Source organism: Culicoides brevitarsis, chromosome 2 (genome assembly GCF_036172545.1).
Source record: "Culicoides brevitarsis isolate CSIRO-B50_1 chromosome 2, AGI_CSIRO_Cbre_v1, whole genome shotgun sequence".
Classification (NCBI taxonomy): domain Eukaryota; kingdom Metazoa; phylum Arthropoda; class Insecta; order Diptera; family Ceratopogonidae; genus Culicoides; species Culicoides brevitarsis.
Window position 1 is genome coordinate 26,682,152 of NC_087086.1, and position 25,602 is coordinate 26,707,753.

General features: G+C 29.6%; 1 protein-coding gene across 1 annotated transcript in view; it reads right to left on the reverse strand.

Annotated features, from left to right (window-relative positions):
* Positions 1-2,507: 2,507 nt before the first annotated feature.
* The window catches only part of LOC134831414 (protein snail), a 31,226-nt gene continuing 8,131 nt past the window's right edge, over positions 2,508-25,602 (reverse strand). The window contains exon 2 of the mRNA XM_063845140.1: positions 2,508-4,056. Coding sequence (XP_063701210.1) covers positions 2,732-4,056 — 1,325 coding nt within the window. The 3' untranslated portion in view covers positions 2,508-2,731. The remainder of the gene's footprint in view (positions 4,057-25,602) is intronic.

The window sequence follows — 25,602 nt, forward strand, 5'->3', positions numbered from 1 at the left end:
TTTTTATTAACTTTTGACAATTTTTTCTTAATTTAAAAAAAATAAAATTAAGATTATCTGAAGAAATATTTTTTTCTGAATAAATGTTATTTTTTAAAAAATTTTAGTTTTAAGATTTTTTTATTTAAAATATTTTTTTTTAATATTTTAATTTAATTTAATTTTAATTTATTTTTAATTATTTTTTAAAAATAAATTTTTAATTCGAATTAATAAATTAATTGAAAAAAAAATATTTAATTTTTATTTTTAATTTTTTCTCTAGTAAAAGCAATTTCTGACCCTGGTAGACACTCATGGCATGGCAGAGACAAACACAAGAATTTGTCTTTTAAAAACAAGAAAATTGGAATTGATTTTCTTCGTCGTTTTGTCTTCGTCTCAAATCCACACTCGCACACACATGATGCGAGAGAGTCGAAATACAAAACTTTCAGTTATCTATCACTTTTTCTGGCAAATAGAGAGACGAAAAGAATTCAATTTTATTTTATCCTATTGATGATTCCCCATTTTTATTGGATCTCGATACACTCTCGGCACAGAAGATTTTTCATTTTAAAACATTTTCTTCGTCTTTTACTTTTTTTTTATTTTCAAATAAATAAACGAAGAAAAAAAGTAAATCACTGTGATTTACAAAGCAAAGCGAAATCTGGGGCAATGTAAACGTACTTGAACGAGAAAAACGAGAGTCAAATGGAGAAATTGAGTTTAATCATCGTGTCAGCAGAGTCGTCGTCTTCGTCGTTCCCGTCGTCGTCAAAGATCAATATAATCGACTGATGATAAATGTTGAAAAAAAAGAAGAAGGATTGTGAAGAGAAGAGCAATTTTAAAACGATTCCGAAGAATGAGAGTAGAGCCGAGAATGTTTATCTAACATTTTTTCTCTGTGTCGTCTTCGTCGAATGACACAAGGTAAAGAAAAGAAATACATGAGAACGAAAAAAAATTGTTACAAGGGAAATTACAATGAGTGCCCTTGAGTGAGAGCATACTCAAATATTGTCATGATCACTTTTTTTTTTGCTTTAAAAAAATATTCCCAAATAAAGGCTCACGAAATGTGTCATTTCTGAAATGAACTCGATGTAAATTTTTTTTAACACTACGGGCTCGGAATTTAGGGTTTTATTTTTTTCTTAATTTAATTGACTAGAATATTTCTTTAAAAAATTTTTTCGATATCGAAAATTCGAAAAAAAAATTCCAAAATTTTTTTTCGAAATCGAAAATTCGAAATTTTTTTTCGAACTCGAATATTCAAAAAGTTTGTTTTTGAAATCGAATATTCGAAAATTTATTTTCAAAAATCGAAATTTCGAAATTTTTTTTTCGAAATCGAATATTCGAAATTTTTTTTCGAAATCGAATTTCGAAAAAAAAAAAATCAAATTTCGAAAAATTCCTTATTTCCTAATTTTTTTAAATTTATTATGACTAGAATATCACTGACTTTTGTCGTTTTTTGCATGTTTTTATTATTTAGATGTCTACACCGAAAAAAAAATTGTTTTGTCTTATTAACTATTTCGTTGTTTTGGAAACGTTGCTTTAAGTTCGTTGCATTGAACAAATTGCTTTTAAGATAATTGCTTTTTGAAAGTAAATTTAACCACTACTTAAAATGGTTTTTGTTGTGTTCGTGAAAATTTTCCCTTTTCTTGAACATTTGTTGCTAGAAAGAGGAGCGGAAAGATGCAAGTAAGTGCTTCCTGTCTACGCTTCTTCAACAAAAATTCAAGAAAAAAAAAAAAATTCACAAAAAAGTTTAGAAATAATTTTAGACATTGAAATGAAAAAGTTGTCTATCCCTAAGTTTTTTTTAATTTTTTTTTAGTTTAAAAGTACGTTTAGAGAGTAGGGGGCGCTACAAGTACAACACCTAACAATAGATCTTAAAAGTAATTTTTTTGACTAGATTTTCAGTTTTAATAAATTTACAGACTTTGAAAAATTTCAAAGTTTTTTTTTTGTTAGTTTAGCTTAGAGACTATAGATTAGTAGGACATGAGACTAGTATCAATCGTGATGAAATTTTTTTCTTCAATGTACAGATTTCTTTTCTTCTTACTTAGATTTCTAGAGAATATCAATTCTGGGGTTTTCAAGCCTAGTATTAGTTTAGTGGTCTTAATACTTTGGTAATGTTTCATTCACACATTTTCACATAATTTAATTAATTAAAAAAATAATAAATTATTATTATTAAATTAAGTCTTTTTTCTAATTATTTTTTTTTCGTTAACATTCAAAATTTACTTATTCTAATTTTTTTTTATGAAAAAAATCTTCAAGAATTTTTTTTTAAATAATTTCTTGAAAATTTTTTTAATGGACGTTTCTTTGATTTTTTTGCTTTACGAAAAATTGACTTGCTTTAAAAATTGACTCATAAATTATTTTTTTTAAAAATTATTTCCAAAGGCATGAATGTTCGTTTTTTTGTCATTTATGTTTTTTTCAATAATAATTAAACAAAAATTGGATGATTAATGGTCTTTTACGAGTGTGACAAAAATATCGTATTAATTATATATCAATAATTAATAATTTTTTAGGTCACTTACTTAAAATTTCATACCACCCGAAAAAAATGTGTTCGTTGACGACGTTCGTTGTTAAGGCTGCCTGTCGCTACTGTCGATGTGTGTGGTTTTTTGTTCACGTAAAAATTTAAAGCTGTTTTTTTTCTCGTATATATTGATTAAAAAGTGGAGACGCCCGGTTAGTATCTGCCTGGTGTTCCGACAATCGGAATGGGGATCGTAATGCCGCCGCCATTTTGGTTTTTCACGAGCGTGTTGTTGTTTTCGCAGGTATCGAGGGCATGGATATTCATGCCAGTGCTGCCTTCGTCCTTGAAACACGCCGACTCGAGATGTTTGTTCAAGTAGGATTTCAGAGCGAACGTTTTGTGGCAGCGCTGGCATTCGAAATTTTTGTCGATAGAGTGCGTTTGCATATGAGCTCGCAAATTGCTGCGATCGGCGAATGCTTTGCCGCAATGCGCGCATCCATAGGGTTTTTCGCCAGTGTGGGATCTTAAATGACCTTGAAGGAGCCATGGACGCGAAAAGAGTTTGCCACAGACATCACAACTGTGCGATAGCTTGTGCGTAAGGATGTGCATGGCGAGCGCTGGCATCGAAACGTAGGCTTTGTTGCAAACGTTGCACTTTTTGGCGGATTGTGAATCGAGACTCCGGTGCGTTTGCTTGTGCCGCGACAAATTACTCGACGTGGCATATTGCTTGCCGCACTCGGAACAGGTATATTTGGTTTTGCTTTCGGGTTGCTGCAATACCTCTGCCGGGTTTTTCCGTTTGGACCTACCGTCACTGACGAAAAATGCTTCATAAGTGTACGCGACTGTTTTGGTGCTGCCCGAATTTTCGAGAGAATCACCGCGATTTGCATCGTTACTATTGCTGCCGCCATTGCTACTACTGGAGGCAGAGGATGCTTCGCTACTTTTAATTATATTTGTGTTATTTTTGTTTTCGTTCTGGACCAGATGCTGCAAGTGCATCGAGTCTGACGACGACGACGATGAATGGGCCGGCGACGACACTAAAATTGTCGTGACATTCGAACTACTGCTTTTGCCGCTAGATGGCGTTGGAGGTGGCGGCAGAAATGCCGTTGATGCACTCAGATCCAAGATGGCGTGCGCTGCATGCAAATCCTCTTCCGCCGGTATTCGCATTTCGTAGGTACGAGAGGTGTGGTGCGATGGCCTGTCATCGAGGGAGTACGGGCGATAAATGTCCTTCTTTTTGGGCGGCAGTGACAAAGCAGCTCCCGTACTGGTAAAGCACATTGCGAGACTCTTTTTGTTGGCGGCATTACTACTTTCGCCCGTCGGCGAGTGGAATGCAAGGTAATGGGGTACTGCGGATGTGGGACTGTTGCTACTACTGCTGCTGCTGCTGCTCGAACTGTTGCTGGAATTGGAGGACGCCAGGAGTGACGTCACATCCGGGTGCTCGGAACCGTTGAGTCTTGGCAGGTAAGCTGTGAAATGCATTGGCGAAATGTCGTGACCGTAACCTGAAATGAGATAAAAAAAAAATTGTATGATTAGTTAAAAAATCCTTATAAAAGTCTATTAGAAATTTTTTTGAGGGAAAATTCTTAATTTGATGAAAAACGACAGATTTTGACAATTTTTTAGTGTTTTCATGCTTTAAAAGTCTCACATTTTGTTTAAAATTATAAAATATGTTTGAAAAATTCTTTTAACTTTTATTTGAAATTTAATAGCGTTACCCGTAGACTTCGTTCCACGTATCCGTCGAATTTGCCACTCACAAAACTATGCAATCAATTTGACTTTCAAAAACAGTTTAAAAATTTTTGCCGTTATTTATACAATTTTTTAATAAGAAATGTAAGCTATTTAAATTTTTTTCTTAATTTTCAATTTTTTTTATTATAAATAATAAATAATTATAAAAAAATTGAGAATTAAGAAAATTTTTTAAATGGCTTAGTGGCTTATTAAAAAATTGTAAATATAAAAGCAAATTTATTTTAATTTTTTTTTGCTCAAAAACCTTCTTTAAGCTAATTCTGACAAAATATAAAAAACTCCAAAGAAATTCGAGGAGCAGAATTGGCGTGATTGCATTTCAAAATGAAAATTTATCACAATTTTTCGAAGTTTTCAAACCAACATCAGAGTAGAAAAACCAAAAACTTCACAAAAACGAAAATTCATTAAAAATCTCATCAAATGACTTGAATTGCGTGCTAAATCATCTGACAAAATGAACGAAGGAACGAACGTAATCCCAAAATAATCAGAAACAGGCGTTTATCATCAAACACACAAAAAAAAACTTCTATTTCTTCCTCTCTGCTAACTTAACGAGAGAGAGACGCATAGAGACATGTGTGCCCCAAATGAACAAAACAAAAAATTGAACACAGAAAGATAAATTTTCTAAAATCTGGTGTTTTACGTGTTTGTGCTTCTACATTCATTGTCATCATTTACACATTTGCCTTTATTTCTCGCCCCCCTCCTCAGTCACATGTGGTAGTGGTGTGGCGTAAGAAGAGACAAAGAAACCCAAAAATATCTTCGGTACGAAAAGTAGGAAAACGAGCCTGTTGCCGAGCTCGTAGCGTGCACGACGTCCCATAGAAAACGGCAATCATCTTCCTACCAGTTGCTATTAATTTTAGATTTTGCTCGTTCCCGTTCCACGTCGCACGTCTGCTGTGTCATAAAACGTAAACGAACAAGAAGAAGAAACGACGTTTAAGGAAGCAGCTACAAATGCAATTCAATCACCATTGACGCAGAATTCATCAAATTTGCCGGGGGAACGTGCTAGTTGAACATCCCTTAGAAAAAAACTTTTTTCTTGCTTCATTTATATTGTGTCAGTCAATGCTATTTATGTTGCTTGTTTTTCTTCTACTAGACGGAAAGTAGGCAACACACAGATAAAATTTAGGACACGAGAAAATTTGTATAAAATAGAGGAGGAGAGACGAAAGTTTCGTCGCTCATTAAAGCGCTCTTGAATTAATTTGCCGTGTCTGCGGCCCTGGAACATGCGGAGTTAGCATCCCACAACATACTTTATGTTTGTTTGCTGCGTTGTTGAGAACACACAAATATTTTTGGTCGAAAAAAAAAGTTTATGTTGTTCTTGTTGCTTCTCGTCCTTTCATTCTCAGTTGTTGTTGTAATGTTATAATAAATATTACACACGATAGGGCAGTGGCGGGTCTTTTAAAGGACTTTTCAGGATGAAATTTTGGGAGTTAAAGGAAATTCTTCCAAACGAATTTAAAATCTATTCCAATTAATTCAAACCAAGCAATAAATTTTAACGATTTTTACCGCATTTCAAAGAAAAAATGTGGTAATATTCAGGTCACGTGGTTATAAATTTAATTAAATCGCGTGATTTAATTATTTTCAAAGCCACGTGGTTTCATTGATTATTTAATTTCATGGCTTTTAAAGTTAAAAAAACCACGTGGTTCAAAAATTTTTAAAATCACGTGATTTATTTTATTTATAAAACCACGTGATTTAAAAAATTTTTTAAAGCACGTAATTTTTAAAATATTTAACCACGTGGTTTATTCCATTAAATAATTTAAAAATATATGAGGTAAAACAATCATTGAAACCACGTGGTTAAACAATTAACTTAAACAAATCTGAAATAATTTAATTAAAATAACCACGTGGTTGAAAATTTTTAAAAGTCACATGATTTATTTAATTTGAATATTGAAAGCCATAAGCTTTAGACAATTAAATAAATCATGTGATTTTTAAAAATATTCAACCACGTGGTTATTTTAATTAAATTATTTCAGAATTTAATTTGTTTAAGTTAATGGTTTAAACCACGTGGTTTATTTAATAATTTTTTAAACTGTAAACATCACACGAATAATGAAACCACGTGGTTTAAAAATTAAATAAGCCTCATGGTTTAAAAAATTACCGTTACTAAAAAAACCACGTGGTCACATTTTGTTTTTAAATTCAGGGCATATTAAAAAATTAAAAGGAACCAAAATAGTAAATCCACCACTGCATTTACGACACGAAAGTGCGACCAAAAAATATCGAGTTTTCATTTGTGCCTTTTTTGTGCCATTTTCTCGTTATCTTTTATCAAACAAATTAAGCAAGCCATGTGTACGATTGACGTACACGGAAAAAATTTTCCCTTTTTTTTCGTTTATAATAAATGTGTTATAATAAAATATATAATATCAAGGGATAAAATTGGTTGCCGCATTTTATTACTTAAAAAACACTCGAGCGCCGCGCTTTTTTTCCTTCTTCCTTGCAAGAAGCGACAAAAGGGTGCGATTTCGGTGTGTTGTAATAAAATAAAATAAAATACGGAAAAAAAATATTTTCATAATGATTTTTTGAAAAGCTAATTAACCGCACAAATTTATGCGACATTCGAATTCGTCCTTGTTTAGCTTTGATGTGACGTTAATAATGCGCTAATGACGCTCGTTCGCTTTGCGTTAGTTAGTTATGCTAATGTCGTCTGCTGCTTTCGGGGTAATTTTATGTGTGGCGGAAGAAGACAAATGATGACGATAAGTGATGAGCAGAGCACTCACGGAGTTAGTTAAAAACGCGGAGAAGCAACATGTTTACGAGATCCCACGCGGATAAATTATTTATGTGCAAAATTTTAATACTTAATGAGAACTTAATAGGAAATTTTTTGATAAAATTTTTCAAGTCGATGATGACGAAGAATTTTTTTTTGTTAAAATTTAAGTTTTTTGGCATGACTGGCAATTTTTTGACTGGGCATCGACTTTGGTTTTTTGTTGATGCCCTAAAGGCGAGAAGAGCTCATTAATTGCTCAATCATCAAATTTAACCTCACTTTGTCATTTTTTTCGCACAGAGACTAAAAACAAAAGGAAAAATGAATGGAATCATTAAAAATTTTCCCTTTTTTTTGTACGTTATCATTATCGTCACCCCGTCGAAAAAAGCAGCATGGCACCGACATTCATCACCGAAAATCAAGATAATTCGGGATTTCATTTATTTTTCGCAAAATTTTCTGGCAAAACTGGGGAGTGAGTTGTCGTCTGTCAGAGTGAATGACTGAACGACCTCATTGTTGCTCATATTTGTACGTTTTGTGTCTGCCAAAGCGAGCGACGACGGAGAAACAAAAACGACATAATTATAATGTTTGTGCGTAAATGTCACACACATCCCCGCAGAAAAGCAAGGCAAAGTCTCTCGCACACATACTTGGGAATATTAATTAATGCAAATTATGTTTTAAAAGCATTTTTTGCGTGTATCTCGTTTGGAAGTTGTCTAATGCACGAGCTCTGTGTCGTAAAAATGTAAATATTGTTATGATGATGTATGAACTGCCACTGCCACGGTTACATTATCATCATTATTATTATGCAAACAACGACGACGAGTCGTGCAGTGGTAGAAAAAAAAGGTGGAAAATGATGTTTTTATGTGTCCGTGTGCGAGTGTGTGTGTTGCTCAACCACAGCAAGAACCAGCACAGCACCAAATACAGACAAAAAAGGCACGATAATGTTTGCTTGTTTGTTCATCGTCGGTCTGGTCGTTGTTCTGGTTTGTTTCGGTTCTGGTTACAGCACTCACGCACCGGGACACTGATAAAGGAAAAAAATTAAATGTAAATAATTACAATATCATAGACCTGTTGATGACGGTATTTTTTTTTTGTTTTTTGTTTAAATTTACATAATATTACACAAACATACCAGAGAATCACACACAACGCAAATCCCTTAAGGCCAGCGTCGTGCATAAATGAGACTGAATGGAAAAAGGAGGAAGAAAAAAAGTTATCGTGACAAAAGTAAGTTTATCGCATTTTAAAATTTATTTTAATTTTTTTAAATTTTGTAATAATTTTTTTGCACATTTTAAAAATATTTGGTTCATTTTTAATTTTCCCAATATGCTTTTTTTTAATTTTCTGACTAAATTATTTTTTTTTATTTTTTTTAGTTTTTAAAAATTTTTAAAATTAAAATTTTCATCGATTCTGCATTGAAAATTTATTTTTGGTTTCAATTTTTTTTTTAAGTTTTAGAATAAATCTAATTTTTTTTCAAGCGATTTTTCATTTAATTTTTATTTTTTTTATAAATCAATTAGGTATTAATTTTTTAAATTTTTTATTTAAAAATTAATTTACTTTTAATATAATTTTTAATTTAATTTAATTTTAAAATAATTACTTATATTTTTTTTAAAGTGTGAAAAATTGTAAAAATATGTAAAAGAATTTGGATTCAAAAGAGCAAGTCAAAAAATTAACTTTAATTTAAAATGTCCCTTTTATCCAAATTTAATTTTAAAAAATTAATTCAAAATAGAAAAAAAAAGTATTTTTTTGGATTATTTAATATTTTCAAAAAAAAATATTTGAATTATTTTAGAAAAATTTTTTGATAAATTTATTAAAATTATTTATTTTATAAAATTATAATTATTTTTTAATTAATTAAATTAAATTAAAATTAAACTAAAATTAAATTAAATTTTATTTTTAATTTAATTTTTATTATATTTTTTTTTTTTTAAAAAAAAAAAAATATAAAAACTTTTAAATAATTAAATTTTTTAATTAATTATTTTTAATTAACAATTTTTTTATAAAAATTAAAATAATTTGTAAATGTTTAAAATAATTTTTATAAATTAAAAAAAAATAATTAATTAAATTAATTGAATATTTAATTAATTAATTATTTTTTTTATTTTTTGGACATTTATTTTTTTTTTCAAACCAACAGACAGACATAAAATAATTTTTTTTTATTTTTTTTTTCCAAAACGCGATAGAAAAACAATCGAGAGACGGCATTAATTATTCAATCTAGTCGCCTGCTTTTTTTTCCTTCGCATGCAACACGGAGGTGGTCTGAAGATGGAAAGATGGTCCCCCATGGATTGCCATGAATCAAAGTTCCTTTTCACAATTTTTCTCCCAATTCAATTTCGATGCAACAATCACAACTCCCGACAACGACGAGCGACGGCACGACATAAGTAGATGATGATGCGATGATGATGATAATAATAATAAATAAATGGCGCATTGCGACATAAACCTAGAGATCTATCGCCAGTGTAGCACAGACTATCCCTACAATAATACCATAAAAGTGAGACTGTACCGAGTCGCAATGAGTTGAGTAGAGTTGAAATAACATCAAAAACGATAAAATATACACTCTGTGTGTCTCTGTCGGACGTTCATTTTGTGTTTGTTGTTGCACACAAAGCTGCTTGCTTTAAATCTCGCATCGCTCCTATCTTTACTTTTTACTCTATATAACTTGCCAGCCTGCCAGGCGGGATAATTTATCGAAATGCAGCTCTCACTCACGTTTGAGGAGCAACTGGCGAAGCAACAAATCTCTGAAAAATTTGTTTTTCATCCAATTTTCATGAGCGCGGCACGTAAAAAGGACGTTGACGACGTCGTTGTCGGAAAAAATGCAATAAATGACTTTAAATAATATAAAAAGGAACGAAAACTAAAACGGACATGCCTCTAAAAATGTGGCATGACATGCCGTTTTCTGCATATCGTACCCCATCCATAGCATGACATGCAGCTGCAAAAGGAGGAAATGAGAAAATCCATATTTTTCTGGCAATGTACCAGAGTTAATGATATAAATTGTTTTGTTATTGTTATTGTTGTTGTCTCTCTCTCGCTCTTCGCAACTCGTTCCATTTCGCCTCTTGCCTCTTTTTTTCTGCTCCGAAATATTTTTGCAAATTTTGTACAAACTTTTTAATTTAATAACGTAAAATAGTTTTTATACGCCGTTTTACACATTTCATTTTTTATTATGTGCTGCTGCTGGAGAAATATTAAAATTTAAATGTTAGAAGACGGACCAGCGTAGTCCTCTCTCTGTTTTTCGCATGTTACTTGCACTTGCATGATTTATGACAATGTTTGTGTGTGCAACGAGCACTTTTTTTTTTTTTTTTGCTCCGCACAGTAAAAAAATATTTATTTAAATGCGATGTTTTGTTACAATTGTGTAATAATAATCATAAAATATGGAAATAAACAAGTTTTTAATGCTTTTCACCGTCACTGTGCTGTCAGCAAGTTAGAACGTCATGTTTTTTTTTTGTATTTTCGGAACAATGCCAAGTAATCATCTTTTAAGCTCTCGTTAGTCCTTGAAGCAAGTTTTTTATCGCTTTTTTAAATTTATAAAAAAAAATTTAAATTTTGTCCGTCTGTCTTATTGTGACTTCAAAATTGCCATTTGCTAATTCAAGAATTTAATTTTAATTCAAAGAGATTGTTAAATTTTTTTTACATAGAAATTGTGATAGAAATCATATTAGGAATAAAGGTTTCATGAAAAACTCGGAAAATTCGTAGAAAATTCGGGAAAATTGTGAAAACGGTTGGAAAAACTTGGAAAATTTAAAGAAAATCTTTCACGAAAATCGTGAAAACTGAAAATTATAAGATCTATAATTTTTTTAAAAGTCTTTTATGCAACAAAAAATTTGAGAAAAACTTGGAAAATTCGTGGAAAACTCGGAAAAATTGTGGAAAACTCGGAAAAATTGTGGAAAACTGGAAATTTTTGGAAAAACATACATTTTTAGGGCTTTCGTTAAGAATATAAAAATAAAAAATTAAAATTCGTGGAAATTTGTGAGAAAATTTGGAAAAATTGTATAAAATCATTTGAAAAAGTCGGAAAATTCGAACAAAATGAACAAAATTCTTAGAACGAAAAAAAAAAATGAGTCCTTAACTTAATCTTAGTGTTTTTAAGCAACATGAAAAATGAAAATCTATGGAAAATCTGTATTAATATTTGGGAAAACTCGGAAAATTCATGAAAATCTTCGGGAAATTCGAGAAAAATCGAAAATCTTAGAAATTTTCAAAATTTTGAAGTATTCATATTAATATCATCGTAATTCGAAAACTTAAATTTCATGGAAAACCTTGGAAAATCCGGAAAATTGTTTTAAAATGCGATAAAGCTCTTCGTTTTAACGAATACTCTTCATTTTTGTTTATTGTTGTAACTTTTCATGTACTTACGTACACCGAAAAAAAAGGTCCTTGACATCACAAAAAAAATTAAATTTCACACTCAAACAAATACTTGTTGCTCCTTGTCTCCACTTTCCTCATTCCACGAAAAAAAAAAATTTTTTTATCATAATCTTATCATAGCAGCATGGCATTTACCACCTAGATTTGTATAATTTAACATAACTTTCTACCTCCACTCCACCTTGCCTTGCCATGCCTCGAAAATTGTACGTTTCATTTAAAAAATACTCACACAGAAATTTTTCGTATATATTTAAATTAAAATCGATTTTTCATCCAATTTCACTACGTAATGCCAGCGTTTTGCCAAAAAAAAAAAAAAAAAAATACGAAAAAAATAAAAAGTTGGCCTATTACGGGCGTATAATAAATACAAGAAGCTAAGACGTTCTTCTATCATCATCAACAACAACAAGCAAGGCCCTATAAGTTGCTTTTAATGCTGAATCATATCATCAAACATACGCAAAAAACGGAGAAGAAGAGACGACTACGTGGAAGACAAGAAAAACACCTTTTTTGGCCTTTTTAACACACACACACACACCGAGACAGAGGAAAAAGGGGCGCAAATGTGTGACGGATAATTTATTCAACAGCAACGTTGAAAAAAGTGTCTGCAATAAAATACTTATAGGCAGCCAGAAACGACTAGATAGACAAGGAAAGCACCTGGTGTAGAAAAATTTTCACAATACGAACGACGGACGAACATAATCCGTGATTGTGAATGGAATTGGAGCAACAAATAGAGCGAAAAAAAAAGCTGATCGATAAAATTTTGCAATGAAAAAAATATTAAATTTCAAAAAAAAAAAAAAAAATGACTAATGATGATCATCATAAAAAAATTTTCCTTGAATTTTTCAATTCTTCTAGATGATGCGGAAGTATTTCCATTTTTTGTCAGTTATTTGCTCGAGGCTGCCATTTAAGGAGAAAAAAATGCAACAATTTATGTTTATTTTTTTTCTCAAGAACGAGGACAACAAAAAATTCATAAAATTTACAGCAATGCCGAAGTCATGCTGCTTGCTTGTTGCATACATGAAGAGTACCATTAAGTCGCCATGAATGGAAAATACGCCACATTTTTGGTGCATGTTTGTTTGGCAAATGGATTTTTTAAAATGTTTTTTGACCTTTAGAAATTTTCCTAAAGACTTAAGGTTTTGAAAAGGATTTTTTCTCTTAAGGCAAAAAAAATAAAAAAAAAATAAGTTGAATTAAAACGAAATGAAATGCATTAAGTGTCTGTTGAATGGCTGTCGAAAAATAAAATTGGCATTGAATGCAAAATACAGGCTACGGGAAATGCAGAAACTTTTTAAAAAGAACACCCTTTCCCTTCTTTCCTTCAAAGGCGGATCTTCCTCCCTGTCACATTGCTTTTTAAACAGCAGCAAAGCGATACCAAAAATAGAATAAAATAATAATATCTTATGTGCCACACATGTACGACGACGACGGAGGAAAAACTTGTATAAAGTTGTACGAACACAGAAAAAAAGGGAAAATGTCACACATTTAGACTTTAATATACATAAAATTTCGTTTATATTCAACATTCATGTGCACTTTTGCTAAGATTTATGTGACCAATTTTAATTAAATTATATGAATGGGCTCGTTTTCGGTGTGCATTTTCCTGTGTGGAACATGTAAACGGCAACGAGAACGACGACGACGACGAGAGGGCAATATTATACTTTTAAATCAAGATCCAAAATTTGTGTGTTTGTTAATAAAATATTTCAGCATGGACGGAAAACTTTAATGGAATTGGTCTCTTGTACATGCTGGATAGATAGAGAGACAAATAATTGAATGACAATTTCAATTTCTGGGAAATGCAGTGTGATGCATGTCGGGAAATCTGGGTAAGTATTTTTTCCATTTCAATTTTTTTTATCAAGAAAGGCAAATGATTTAAAAAAGGCGCCTTTTTTAAAATGCGGTTATAAAAAGTGGTAAGAACTGGTTTTGTTTGTATTTTTTATTAAATTTCTCTAAAAAGCGCCTTTTATTTTTTCCAAAATGCGGTTAAAATGTTTTTGGCGCCATTTTCGAAAATGCGGTTATGAAAAGTGGTATAGACTGGTTTTATTTGTATTTTTTATTAAATTTTTTTAAATATGAAGCATTAAAAGCTAAAACATTTTTTTTTATTAACCTAAAAACATATTTTGTCCATGAATTGCAGTAAGAATTTAAAAATCCGTTAAAAATCAAAATGGCGCCATTTTTGAAAATGTGGTTATGGAAAGTGGTAAATTTAATTTTAATTTTTCAAATTGATTAAAAATTAAAATTTCTCGTTTGTCGAAAAAAAATATTTTTTATACGAAAAGATTTTGTTAAAATTCGTATAAAACCGCAATATATATTAATGCGGTAATAATTTTTAAAAATAATTAAAATGGCGCCTTTTGAACAAATTTTACTATAAAAAGTATTAAAAACGAATTTTAATTACATTTCATCAGAAATAACTCAAATTTAAAATGTATATTCAAATCTGGACAATTTTCTATGAAATGTGGTAAAAATTCAAAACGACCGTTAAATTATTTAAATTTTAATTAAATTTGGCGCCATTTTTGTCGCTACATCACTGCAAATCCCCAAGATACTGTTTTTTATTATTTATTCAAAGAATGAAACAAACCATAAAATTATTACCTCACTTTTGTTGTGAGAGAGAAAGTCATAAAATATTACTTTCCAAACAGTGATAAGGCAACGATCCTTGTTATTTATAAATACACAATAAAAACTACTAGCACAAAACAATCATAAAAGACGAAGCAGCACCACGTTCATTTTTGGGTTTGTTTCCCTTTTTTCGGGTTGTACTTACGGTGTCAATTTCTTAACTTTCCACTTTTTCACCTTGCACAATGGCTCGGATGAATGCTTAACAATAATAATAACAAAAAACTACTTCTACGACCGAAAAAGAGAGACATTTAATACCGTTTTCTATCTAAATCAAGGGGATCCCTTTTCTTTTCCATGAAGTAATAACTTTAAACACGGAAACATGGTAGCATGGCAGGTACGGTCATTGCAGCAAATAAAAGGAAAATATAACGTCTCCTCCTGATGTGGTGAAGATGAAGGTATAATGGTGTTATTATTTTACAATTTTCTTGTTCAAAAAAAAAACTTTTCTTCTTCTTCTTCTTTTTTTATTTACCAACTCGACTCGGATGAAAATTGTGTGTCTGGCGTGCTCGGGATAGCCAACAATAATAATGCGATAGAATAGGAACAAGGTAAAGGTGTGAAATTACGGTACTTGAGAAAGTCAGTTATTATCAAGTAGTGGAGAGAGAGAGAGAGATAGAGAGGACACTCAAAATTTCATGCTGGTTTTCCTGTGAAAATGTAGTTAATGGAAAATTTATATGAGCGTTACTAATGGATTTTCAAGTGAAGTGGTCGGAAAATGTGGGTGAATTATAGGTGTCCTTATCTGTTTCTGGTATCATCATCGGTTTTGACTTTTGTAGGTTAAGAGCGCTTTTTAAGATCGTTGAGGCGTACAAAATTGTGCAAATATTCATTTTTGACATCTCTACTCAATATTATTCGAATACTCAATTTTTATTGAGGTTAGAATTTTTAAAAAGATCTTTGAAGATCTTTTGAAATAAGATCTTGAAAGATCTTTTGAAATAAGATCTTGAGAGATCTTTTGAAAAAAAATCTTAAGAGATCTGTTTGGATGGATCTTAATGGATCTGATTATTGAATCTAAGTGCAGAGCGCTTGTTATGAGTTGCTTACCCACCAGATCTGATCTCTGATCTAAGAGATCTGTTGACATAAGATCTTGGGAGATCTTTTGAAAGAAGATCTTTAAAATCATGAGGAGTACAAAATTGTGATCTCATTCACATATTACATAATTTTTTTGAGGTTAGAAAATTTTGAGGAGTACAGAAATGTGCAAATATTCATATTTTACATCCCTAATCGATCTTATTCGAATATTTTAAAATTTTTTGAGGTTAGAATTTTTCATGTAGCGGTTTTTGTTCGTTTTTGTTGAAAATTCTTGTAAAAAATGTGGTTACTAAACTTAATCTACATAATTTAATAAATGCGGCGGCGGCATCTTTCGGCGGCATGTCCATTTCATTCATCCTTTGAATGTTCGAAATGAATGAACGAAAAAAAAAATAATAATCGTGGATATTTCATAAAGCAGACAAGCAATGAAAGAAAAATTTCTGAAGAAAAAACTTCAATTTAACAAGAAAGAAAAAACGGATCGCAATAATGCACTCTGCTTATAATAATTTTTTTTTCTTGCTGGTACAAAAAATCTGTCTGTCAGTCGTCGACATCGCTCGTCTACTACTTGAAAGCCTTTAAATAAATTGAAATGAATTCAACTAATGTAGTGCTTTTTATACTGGTTTCTCCAGCATCATCGAGGCACGAAAAAAAAGGGAATAAAATATCACACAAACGAGATAAAAATAATCATCTTTATATTACTTCCAACTTGTTATTTGCCGTTGCCTGATGAGACTGAAAGGCTTGATGAGATGAATAAAATGCACTTCATTGCACTTTTCTTCTGTCTCGTGTATACGGGTCTCGTGTAAATAAGTAAATGCACGAGAATTGATATGATAGACGAACATCATCATGTTAAAAGAAACTTTTTTTTTCCTCTTTGATTGTTAAAAATTCATTGATGCTCTTCATTTGAGCAACGCTCCTCATGAATTATAGAGTACTGGCAGTACTGGCAGCAGCAACAGTGTCGAATAAATTTATCTATAACTTGCATGTTGTTACAAATAAACTTTTCCCATTGAATTTAGCAGCAGCAGCAGTAGAGAACACGAAAAAATGAACAATTCCGAGAAAACAACAATTTTAAAAATTAAAAGTTTTCGTTTGCACAAAATGATGCACAAAAAGGTGCACCGGCGTAATTCCACACGAAATTGGATTTTCGAAAGACTGTTGAAAAATTTAAAGGATAATGCTTGTTTTGCGATGCTTGATTGGATTGATTTCGAAAATTATTTATTAATGCCTTCCCTTTCCCTCCTGCCACGACGTCGTTCTCAGACAGACAGGCAACATCAATGCCGACGACGACGACGACAATTATCGCGTATCTAGACTTGTTCCCATGTGAGCGACGAAAAAAAAAATTTCAGCCGCTTGTTGAATACTTAAACACATTTTTCTACTCACACACACACACACAAGAATTTTAAATAAGAAGCTTGTTACGTCAATAAAACACGAGACTGTTGAATGAATGAACGAATGCCTCAAAGGCAGGCGCAAATTTCCTGCAACAGTTTTTTTCTTTCACTCTCGGTACACAATTTTTTTCTGTCTGTGTGTGCCTATTTATTATTTATTTTTATTTCACTCCAGTTCGTCTCGTGTGTCTCGTGGCGGCTTGTCGCATATATATACAGAGAAAAATGGAGGAAAAAGTAACAAAAAAAAAGTCATGAATGACACTCATCGTCTGAAATGCTGCTGAATCAAATGCATATGCAAGCAAAAAAAAACTACTCACATGGTTGGAGATGTTAATTTTTTTTCCTCTTATTTTCTGAAATGTCGCAGAAAATGTAAAAAGGAGGAAAATCGACAAGTGTGTGGAGAAATCATTACGATGTGATGTCATCTCAGTTTGAAAGTGACAAGCACGATTTTTTAAAATTTTTTTTCGCAATAAAATAAATGAAAAGAGGCAACTTGTGGAGCATTTGTGGCCTTTGAGTGGAGACGCCTGGTTTTTAAAAAACTTTTTTCAAACGAACAAGAAAATTTCTGGGCGTGCCATGAAATCGTAATGAAAATTTTCTTTAAAATTGCGAGAAATGAAGATAGTTTTAGATTATCTTCGAATGTTACAAATGTTCCCGGCAAGGAAATAGTCACAATTTTCTACAACTTACATGGAAAATACGAAACATACGAAAAAAAAAGTTGTACGAATTTTTGTGAAAAGGCTTAAGGGGATGAGACGCAAACAAACTTTTCTTTACTTTACATTTATTAAGAATTCAACAAGTGTCTTCATCTATCTCGTTCTCGTCTTTCAAAACTATTACATGAACGCAAAAAACTCGCAATACTATAAATGGGGGACGGATGTAACGAAAAGTAGGTACCTACACGTTACGTATGGAGAGAGGAAGAAGAAGAAGAAAAAAAGTTGATATTAACTTTGAAGTGCCTATTTTTCACGACAAAAGTTGTGTAATGCCAAAATTGAACAAAAACGAGATTGAAAAGCATTTGTTGAAATGAATAGTTTTACTGCGTCTCAATTTTTTTTATTTTTCTCAAGTTTTTCATGATTTTTCTCGGATTTCCATGAGATTTTCTGGGTTTTGTGAAAATTATTCACTAATTTTTAGTCTTTGGAGGTCTTGAAAAGTCTTCAACGAATATTTTGGGAAAATTTTTTAATAATTTTCCGTGAGTTTTCCGAATTTTTCCAGTTTTTCACGAGTTTTCCAGAATTTACTGTGTAGATTTTTAGAAAATTTCAAGATTTTCAATGAAACATAAAAAAGATTCTCGATTTTTGTTAATTTTTTAATTCTCTTTGATTTTTCTACAAGTTTTCGGATTTTCCACGAGTTTTCTCGAATTTTCACGAGTTTTCTGGATTTTGTGAAAATTATTCATTAATTTTCAACTTTTAAAGGTCTTCAAAAGATTTTGACGAATATTTTTGTAAATAATTTTTTTAATTTTCCAAGAGTTTTCCGGATTTTTTCCAGTTTTCACCGATTTTTCCGAAATTTTCCGCTAGGGTTTTTACAAAATTTTAAGGTTTTCAAGAAATTGTAATGAAAATTTTCGGTTTTTGGTAATATTCTAATTTTCTTTGAATTTTCTACAAAATTTTATGGATTTTTCACAAGTTTTCCCGAATTTTCACGAGTTTTCAGAAGATTTTCATGAATTTTAATTTTTTAAAATTCTTAAAAACAATTCAAAGACTTTAAATTCTTTTGATTTTTCTGATTTTCTTTAAGATTTTTCGGAATTTTTACTTAATTTCCCGAATTTTCACAAGTTTTCCGGAATTTCCCAAGGTTTTCCACAAAAATGTCTCAATTTTTTCAAATTAAATTTTAAAATGCGTTAAAAAAACTGAGAAATTCTCATTTTTTGCCATTTGAAATCATCACCATCAAAAAATTTTCTCCAAACTGCAGAAATTCATCGTGGTTAGCAATTAATTGCCGAAAGTGTGTGTGTGGAAAAGATGGCAGACAACCACAAATAAATTGCTCACTTAACAAAAAAGAAAAAAAAGAGAAGAAATGGTATTTTATACGAAATTGTAAATTATTATTAAAACGGTAATTTTATTCAATTTTTATTATATTTTCAGCAGTGGAATATTCCAGTCGTGAGCGCACTTATGTGTACTCTTGAAATGTGCAATAAACGCTAAAGCGGCAATAAAATACGGAAAAATTTCTTGTACCTGATCCAAATTACCCTCCATTAAGGTTGTCAATAATGTCTAACAAATTGTCTTTTTCTTACCGCGCGCCCTGCATACAGAGCCCCATTTTTACGCGTGTGCAGCATACAAGGCAAAAAAGAAAAAAAACATGAGCGACACGATATTGCGACACATTGCAGAGTTGTTATAAAATATTATGTGCCGTGTCGTTTGTCGTCGACGATGAATAAGTGCCCGCAAACCTACCATTGCCCGAAAGCTCTATTCCGTTGCAGAGTTGTTATAAAATATTATGTTGTCGTCTCGTGTCGTTTGTCGTCGACGATGAATAAGTCAAATATTTCACCTGGTAAGTAACACATGTGTGTGTTCTTGACAAACTTTCGAAACGTAAAAGTTTGACTCGGCGGCGGCGTCATCGTCGGAGTTGTCGCAGGTAAGGGAATGCTGTTTGTGACATGTGGGAACGACAAGACAAATAAAAGAAGCTCTTTGAGGCTTCATGCAATTTTCACACCTCTGTCACCGGGAAAAATGTCTCGCAAGAGAGAGAGACAGGAAAAAAGTCACATATTGACTTGAAACTTAAACACAAGTGGTGCCTCTTGTGTATTTTTCCCTTTTTTCACTGCAAAATTTCTCGACATAAAAGTTTCGATAAATTAAACTTTTTTTTTGTTGTTCCTCTATATGGAGTTGCAAGCCTTGTTTTGCTACTCAGTGGGACTAAACTGCTTTAAATAAGGCTCTGGGTTTCTAAAGTCCAAATTTTTACTTGAATTTTTTCCAATTTTTTTATTTTTTTTTTGTTAAAAATTAAAAATTAGGAAAAAGTTTTTTTTTTAATCAAACCCTAAAAATTTTTATTTCTTTTTAATTTTTTAAAAAATATTTTAACTTCGATTTTTCAAAATTTTATTTTTTTAAATAAAATAAAAATTAGTAAAAAGTTTAAAAACAAAAAAAAAATATTATTTAAATTTTTAAAAGTAAAAATAAAAAAAAATTCAAATTTTGTATTAATTTATTTATTTTAAATATTTTTATTAATTATTTTTTAAAATGTTTTATTTAAATTAATTTATTTTATTTTCATAAATAAATAATAATTTATTTTTTAAAAATTATTTTTAGTTTTTTTTAAGACCAAGAAATTTTTATTTATTTATTTTTTTTAATTAATTAAAATTAAAAATTATAAAAATTTTGAGGAAAATTTGGAATATTTTTTTTAAAGACTACATTGTTCCACTGGGTACAAAAATCCCAGAATCAAACTATTTTATATTTATTATTTTGTTTAAAACCTGGAAAAATGCAACAAATGAAATGAGCAGAAATTGTGGTTTTTCAATAAATTTTTTAAAAAATCGATTCCAACCTTGTTGCTTCGGAATTATTTTAATCAAACAATATGACGTCCCGTAAGTGGCTCAATATGATGACAATTTTCTGAATTTTTCTTGGTACGTGTTATTTTACAAGAAGAAGCTTTTCACACCTTTTATCCGCTTTTATCTTGAGCGAGACAAGTCTTCTTTATTTTTTTCGTGCTTTTTTTATTACTTTTTGTATAACATTTAATTTTGCCCCTCCCGGCGTTTTATGCCTTTTTTATACTGAGAGACCTTTCTACATATTTTTTCTTTTGTATTATTTATCATTTTTTATTATTCGCTTACAGAGCAAAAAAAGCAAGCAAAAAAAAAAAAAAACAAGTGAAGAATGAATGAAAAGTGTGAAATATCCCACTGACTGCGTTACCCACTTACGACACACCTTTTCAAGGATTTTTCTGGTTTTTGTCTTAAATTTCTTATCCGCATTTCGTCTACGTCGCACCACCTGGCTACGATATCATTAAACGACATGGATATTTTTATTACAACATTGAAAGACACACCGAGAAAAGGAAAACGAAGGAAATGAAAAACGGAATTATTACATTTTATAATATTTTATCTGTAAAAGTGTGACTTGGTGGATTACGGTTTATCTCATTTTCGTTTCGTCCTCTTGTATGAAAAAAAATATTGCAAGACAGTTGCAAGATAAAATAAAAGAAGAAAATTTTTCGGTTTCAGTTACAGTTTGAATTACAACTGCGGCGAAAATGGCATCAGATAATCGTTTCACATTTAAATTGTTCACACTCACACACGACCCTCATCATGATTTATATCGCTGGCAGAAGAAGAGAAAAAATATTGATAAATTCCAGAGAATTTTTATGCTTGATTGGATTTTCGAATGCACACGATTTATTTTTTTGAGAGAGAGAAAATGTGTGGAAATCTGGATTATGTAAGACTTACGAGTTGCAAGGGTGATGATCGGAATGGGGTTTTGCAGTTTGTTATCAGTTGCAGGAACAAAAGGTGATGAATTAACATACGTACCTAAAATGAGATAAAAAAGAAAAAAAAATATTAGTTTTGAGATAAATTTTTATTTTTTATGAAATTCTATTAAAAGTCACCGAGGAGTACAAAAATGTAAAATATTTATAATTGGCATCCTTAATTTACTTACCATCAATTTTCAAAAATATTTAAATTGTTTAAAAAAAATTTAGAGATTTTTTAAAATAATTTTTTGGTGTTTGTAAATCTGCAAACATTTTTTTAAAATAAATTTTTCATTCAAAGTTTGAATTTCAAACCCAAACGAGGAGTACGAAAATATGAAGTACTCGAACTTGACATCCCTAACTAACTTTTTATCAGTTTTCTTAAATTTTAAATATTTTTTTGAATTTTTTCTCTAATTTAATTGAAATTTAATCTTCTGATAAATTTATTTGCCAAATTTTTTCTAATAAATTACTTAAAAATGCATTTAATATAAAAATAAATCTTTGAGGAGTACGAAATAGTGAAATTAAAAATAATTCTTAAGCTTTTTAGTGATTTCAGGATTTTATATATTAGAAAATTGACAGTTTTTCAGAAATTTCAGTTTAAAAAAAATTTCAAAAGATACTTGATTTATTTTAGTAATGAATAATTGTCTTTTTAAAGATCATTGAGGAGTACAAAATTGTGAAATACTCATATTTGACATCCCTAACCGATCTTTTATCAATTTTCTAACTATTCAAGTATTTTCCTACCATTTCAATTCATTTAATGAACCTTTTATGCATATTTTTTAAACAAAACTCCCCTTAAAAGACATTAAAACAGTATCGGAAGTGACTGACCGACCGTCACTTGCACGATCAAGCCAATAAATAAATGAAACTGATTACTATTCATTTATATTTTAATAATAAAAACAATCATTATTATGGCAACAAACAACAATACGACCACCGACGCGCTAGGCAGTAATAATAACAACTAGTTTATTATTACAAACAACCCAACTATCTTTTTCTACCTATCAGTAACTATCTATCAGGCATCGCAACATTAAATACAGTTACAGTTTTTTTTTTCGTTCTTTCGTGTTGTTTTATGTTTGTACACAACTTTTTTTTTCCTAGTTATTATTTATTACGTTCTATTAAGGAGTACCTGTTGTACCGAGGAGGAAAGCACGTGTAGTAGTGGATGGCGGTTCACCAATATTATTTTAGGACATTAAATTTTTCGTTTTTCGGTGTCTGTTCCCGGTGTTTGTTTTATGCCAACAAACAGTAAGCAAGACATCGAAAGCCATTGAAGCAAAGCAAGGCAATCATTATTTATTTTTCTACATTTTTTTTTCTTCAATTTTTTTTTTTTTTTCTTTATTTACTTTACAACATCAAGTTCTGCAGCAAGTAGCATGTGTACGATAAACAACCCACTTGTAGCCCTCAAAAAAAACTTTTTTATGATATCGTGCGACATTCAACACGATTATTTAGTTTTAATAAGCAGTAGCTCAGTATATCATCAACCATCATCATCATCATCATCAACATAATAAAATATACAGAAAAGAAATGAAATAAAATATGAAAACTACCCACAACACAAAATTTGTGTGTGTGTGATGAATGAATGAAAAAAGCATGGAATTAGAGAAAAAAACGAAATTGGGTGTATTAGGAACAGTCACGATAGTTTCATGTTCCACAATAAAATTATTAAAGAAATAAGATTTTTGGCAGATGTTGAATGAAATACTAAATCGCATTTTCAGGTAAGTTTTTTCTTTAATCTTAATTTTTGTATTTTTTTATGATTTCGCAAATATTCTGGAATTAATAATTAATTTAATTTAATTTAAATCAATATTATTAATTTAATTATTTAAAATTTTATTTAAAATTAATTTACAAAAAAAAATTAAATTTAATTTAAATTTAAAAAAAAATTAATATATTAATTTTTAAATTTTTAATTTAAAAAAAAATATTAATTTAAATTTACGATTATTTTTTAATATTAATTTAAATTTTTAATTTTTTAAAAATTAAAACTAAATGCTTTTATTTTTTAATTTTTTTTAATTTTTTAGTTTTTAAATTTTTTTATTTAAAATTTAATTAATTTAGTTATATGATTTAAATTATATGATATTTTACTTTTAAATTATTTTTAAAATTAAAATTTCCAAAATTTTTAATTAAAATTATTGTTAATTTAATTATAAAAATAAATTTAAAAAGTATTAGTTTAATTTTTTAATATATTTTATTAATTCATTATTAAATATTTATTTATTTTTTTTTTTAATTTTTTAGTAATAAATTAATAAATTAATTAAAAATAATTAATTTTTAAGCTTTAAAGTTTTTAATTTAAGAATTTTTGATTTTTTTCAGCTGAAATTTTGTATCTTCAATTGAAAAATTCAGAATTTTATGGTAAGAATTACCTCTAAAATCTATTCCAATTAATTCAAACCAAGCAAAAAATTTAACAAATTCATTATTTTTAAAGGACAGTTAACGACATTTAAGTAAATAAAAAAGAAAAATGCCATAAAATCGCATTTTATTCAAAATTTTCTTTGAAATGCGTTAAAACCCAGAAGTGAATGAGCTTGTTGCTACGTAACCAAAACGTAACGAACACGTGGTTTTAAAAATATTTCACAAAACGTGCCAGTTTATCCTTCTCCTCCACCTCCACTTTTTTTTCTTCTTAACTTTTCCACTCATTATTAATAGTTATTTCATCGTTTACCGTTACTTAAACAAACAATGTCATGACTGACGACAAATTCAAACACAACAACTATAAACAGGGTTAATTGCCTCTTCTTGTTCACTTGCTCACTCACTTTTTCGTACAACAACACCACCACCGACGACGACGACGACCCAAACGACAAACAATCAACCACGTTCGTTATTGTAACACTAATATGATGATTTAATATTGCATGGTTACCTGTCCAAGTCCATTTATTTTCACCTTATTTTTTCCTCTTTTTTATATTTTTCTTGTTGTTGTTATTTATTCATGCCCGAGTCCGTGCACTTATTGGGTTATGGCACAAAAAAAAGTCACCCTTCCATCGTCGTTGTCGTACACGAAAAAAAAACGCATAAATTGATTGCTTAGCAATATTTACTTTGGCAATTATAATAGCCAATCAACACATCGTCGACGGCCCCAGAACCGTTTGCTGGTTGTCCTGTGAGACACGTGAACACGAAATAATAAACAAATATTAACATAACATAGTCATCATCGTGTGCATGGAATGGCCTCGTTAATGTCCTCCGCGCACTTATAACTGCCGTTTAAATAATAATCATCGGCAATGATAACGAAAATGACACAAAAACGAAAAAAAAAAAATTTGACTGTTAATTGATATTTGATCATGAAATGTGCGCGAGGTACAACGACTTGGTCATGCAATGAACATTAATTAAACACAAAATCGATTAATCCACAAATTTGTACGAAAGTATTTTAATGACTGTGCGGCGTCTCATTCCACAATTTTTTTTTATTTTGTATTTTTAAGAGCAAAAAATTGAAGAATAATTTTTTTTTTCTAGAAATCTTTAATTTTTTGAAATCAAGAGAATTTCTGGAAAAAAATATTTTAAAAAAAAATTATTAATTATCTATTTGAAAAATTTTTAATTAACAAATTAAATTATATTTTAAAATAAAAAAAAAATATTTTTATTTTTTATTTTAATTTTAAAGTTAACAATTCATAAATATTTATAAATTTCAAATATTTTTATTAACAAAAAAAAAAAATCTTTTTTGATATTATTTTTTTAAAAAATTATTTTAAAATTAAAATTATTAAAAAAAAAATTTTAATAATAAATAAATTAATTTTTTATAAAATAAATTTTTAAGTTTTTTTCAGTATTTTTAATTTTAATTTAAATTAATTTATAATTTTAAAAAATTTAAAAAACATTTTTTTTTTTTTAAACATTTTTTATTTAATTTTAAATATTAATTTTAATAATTTTTTAAATTTTAATTTAAAAATTTTATTAAACATAAAAATTTTTTTAAAGAAAAATATATTTTTAGTAATAAATACAAGAAAAAAATAAATATTAAAATTGTTTATTATTTT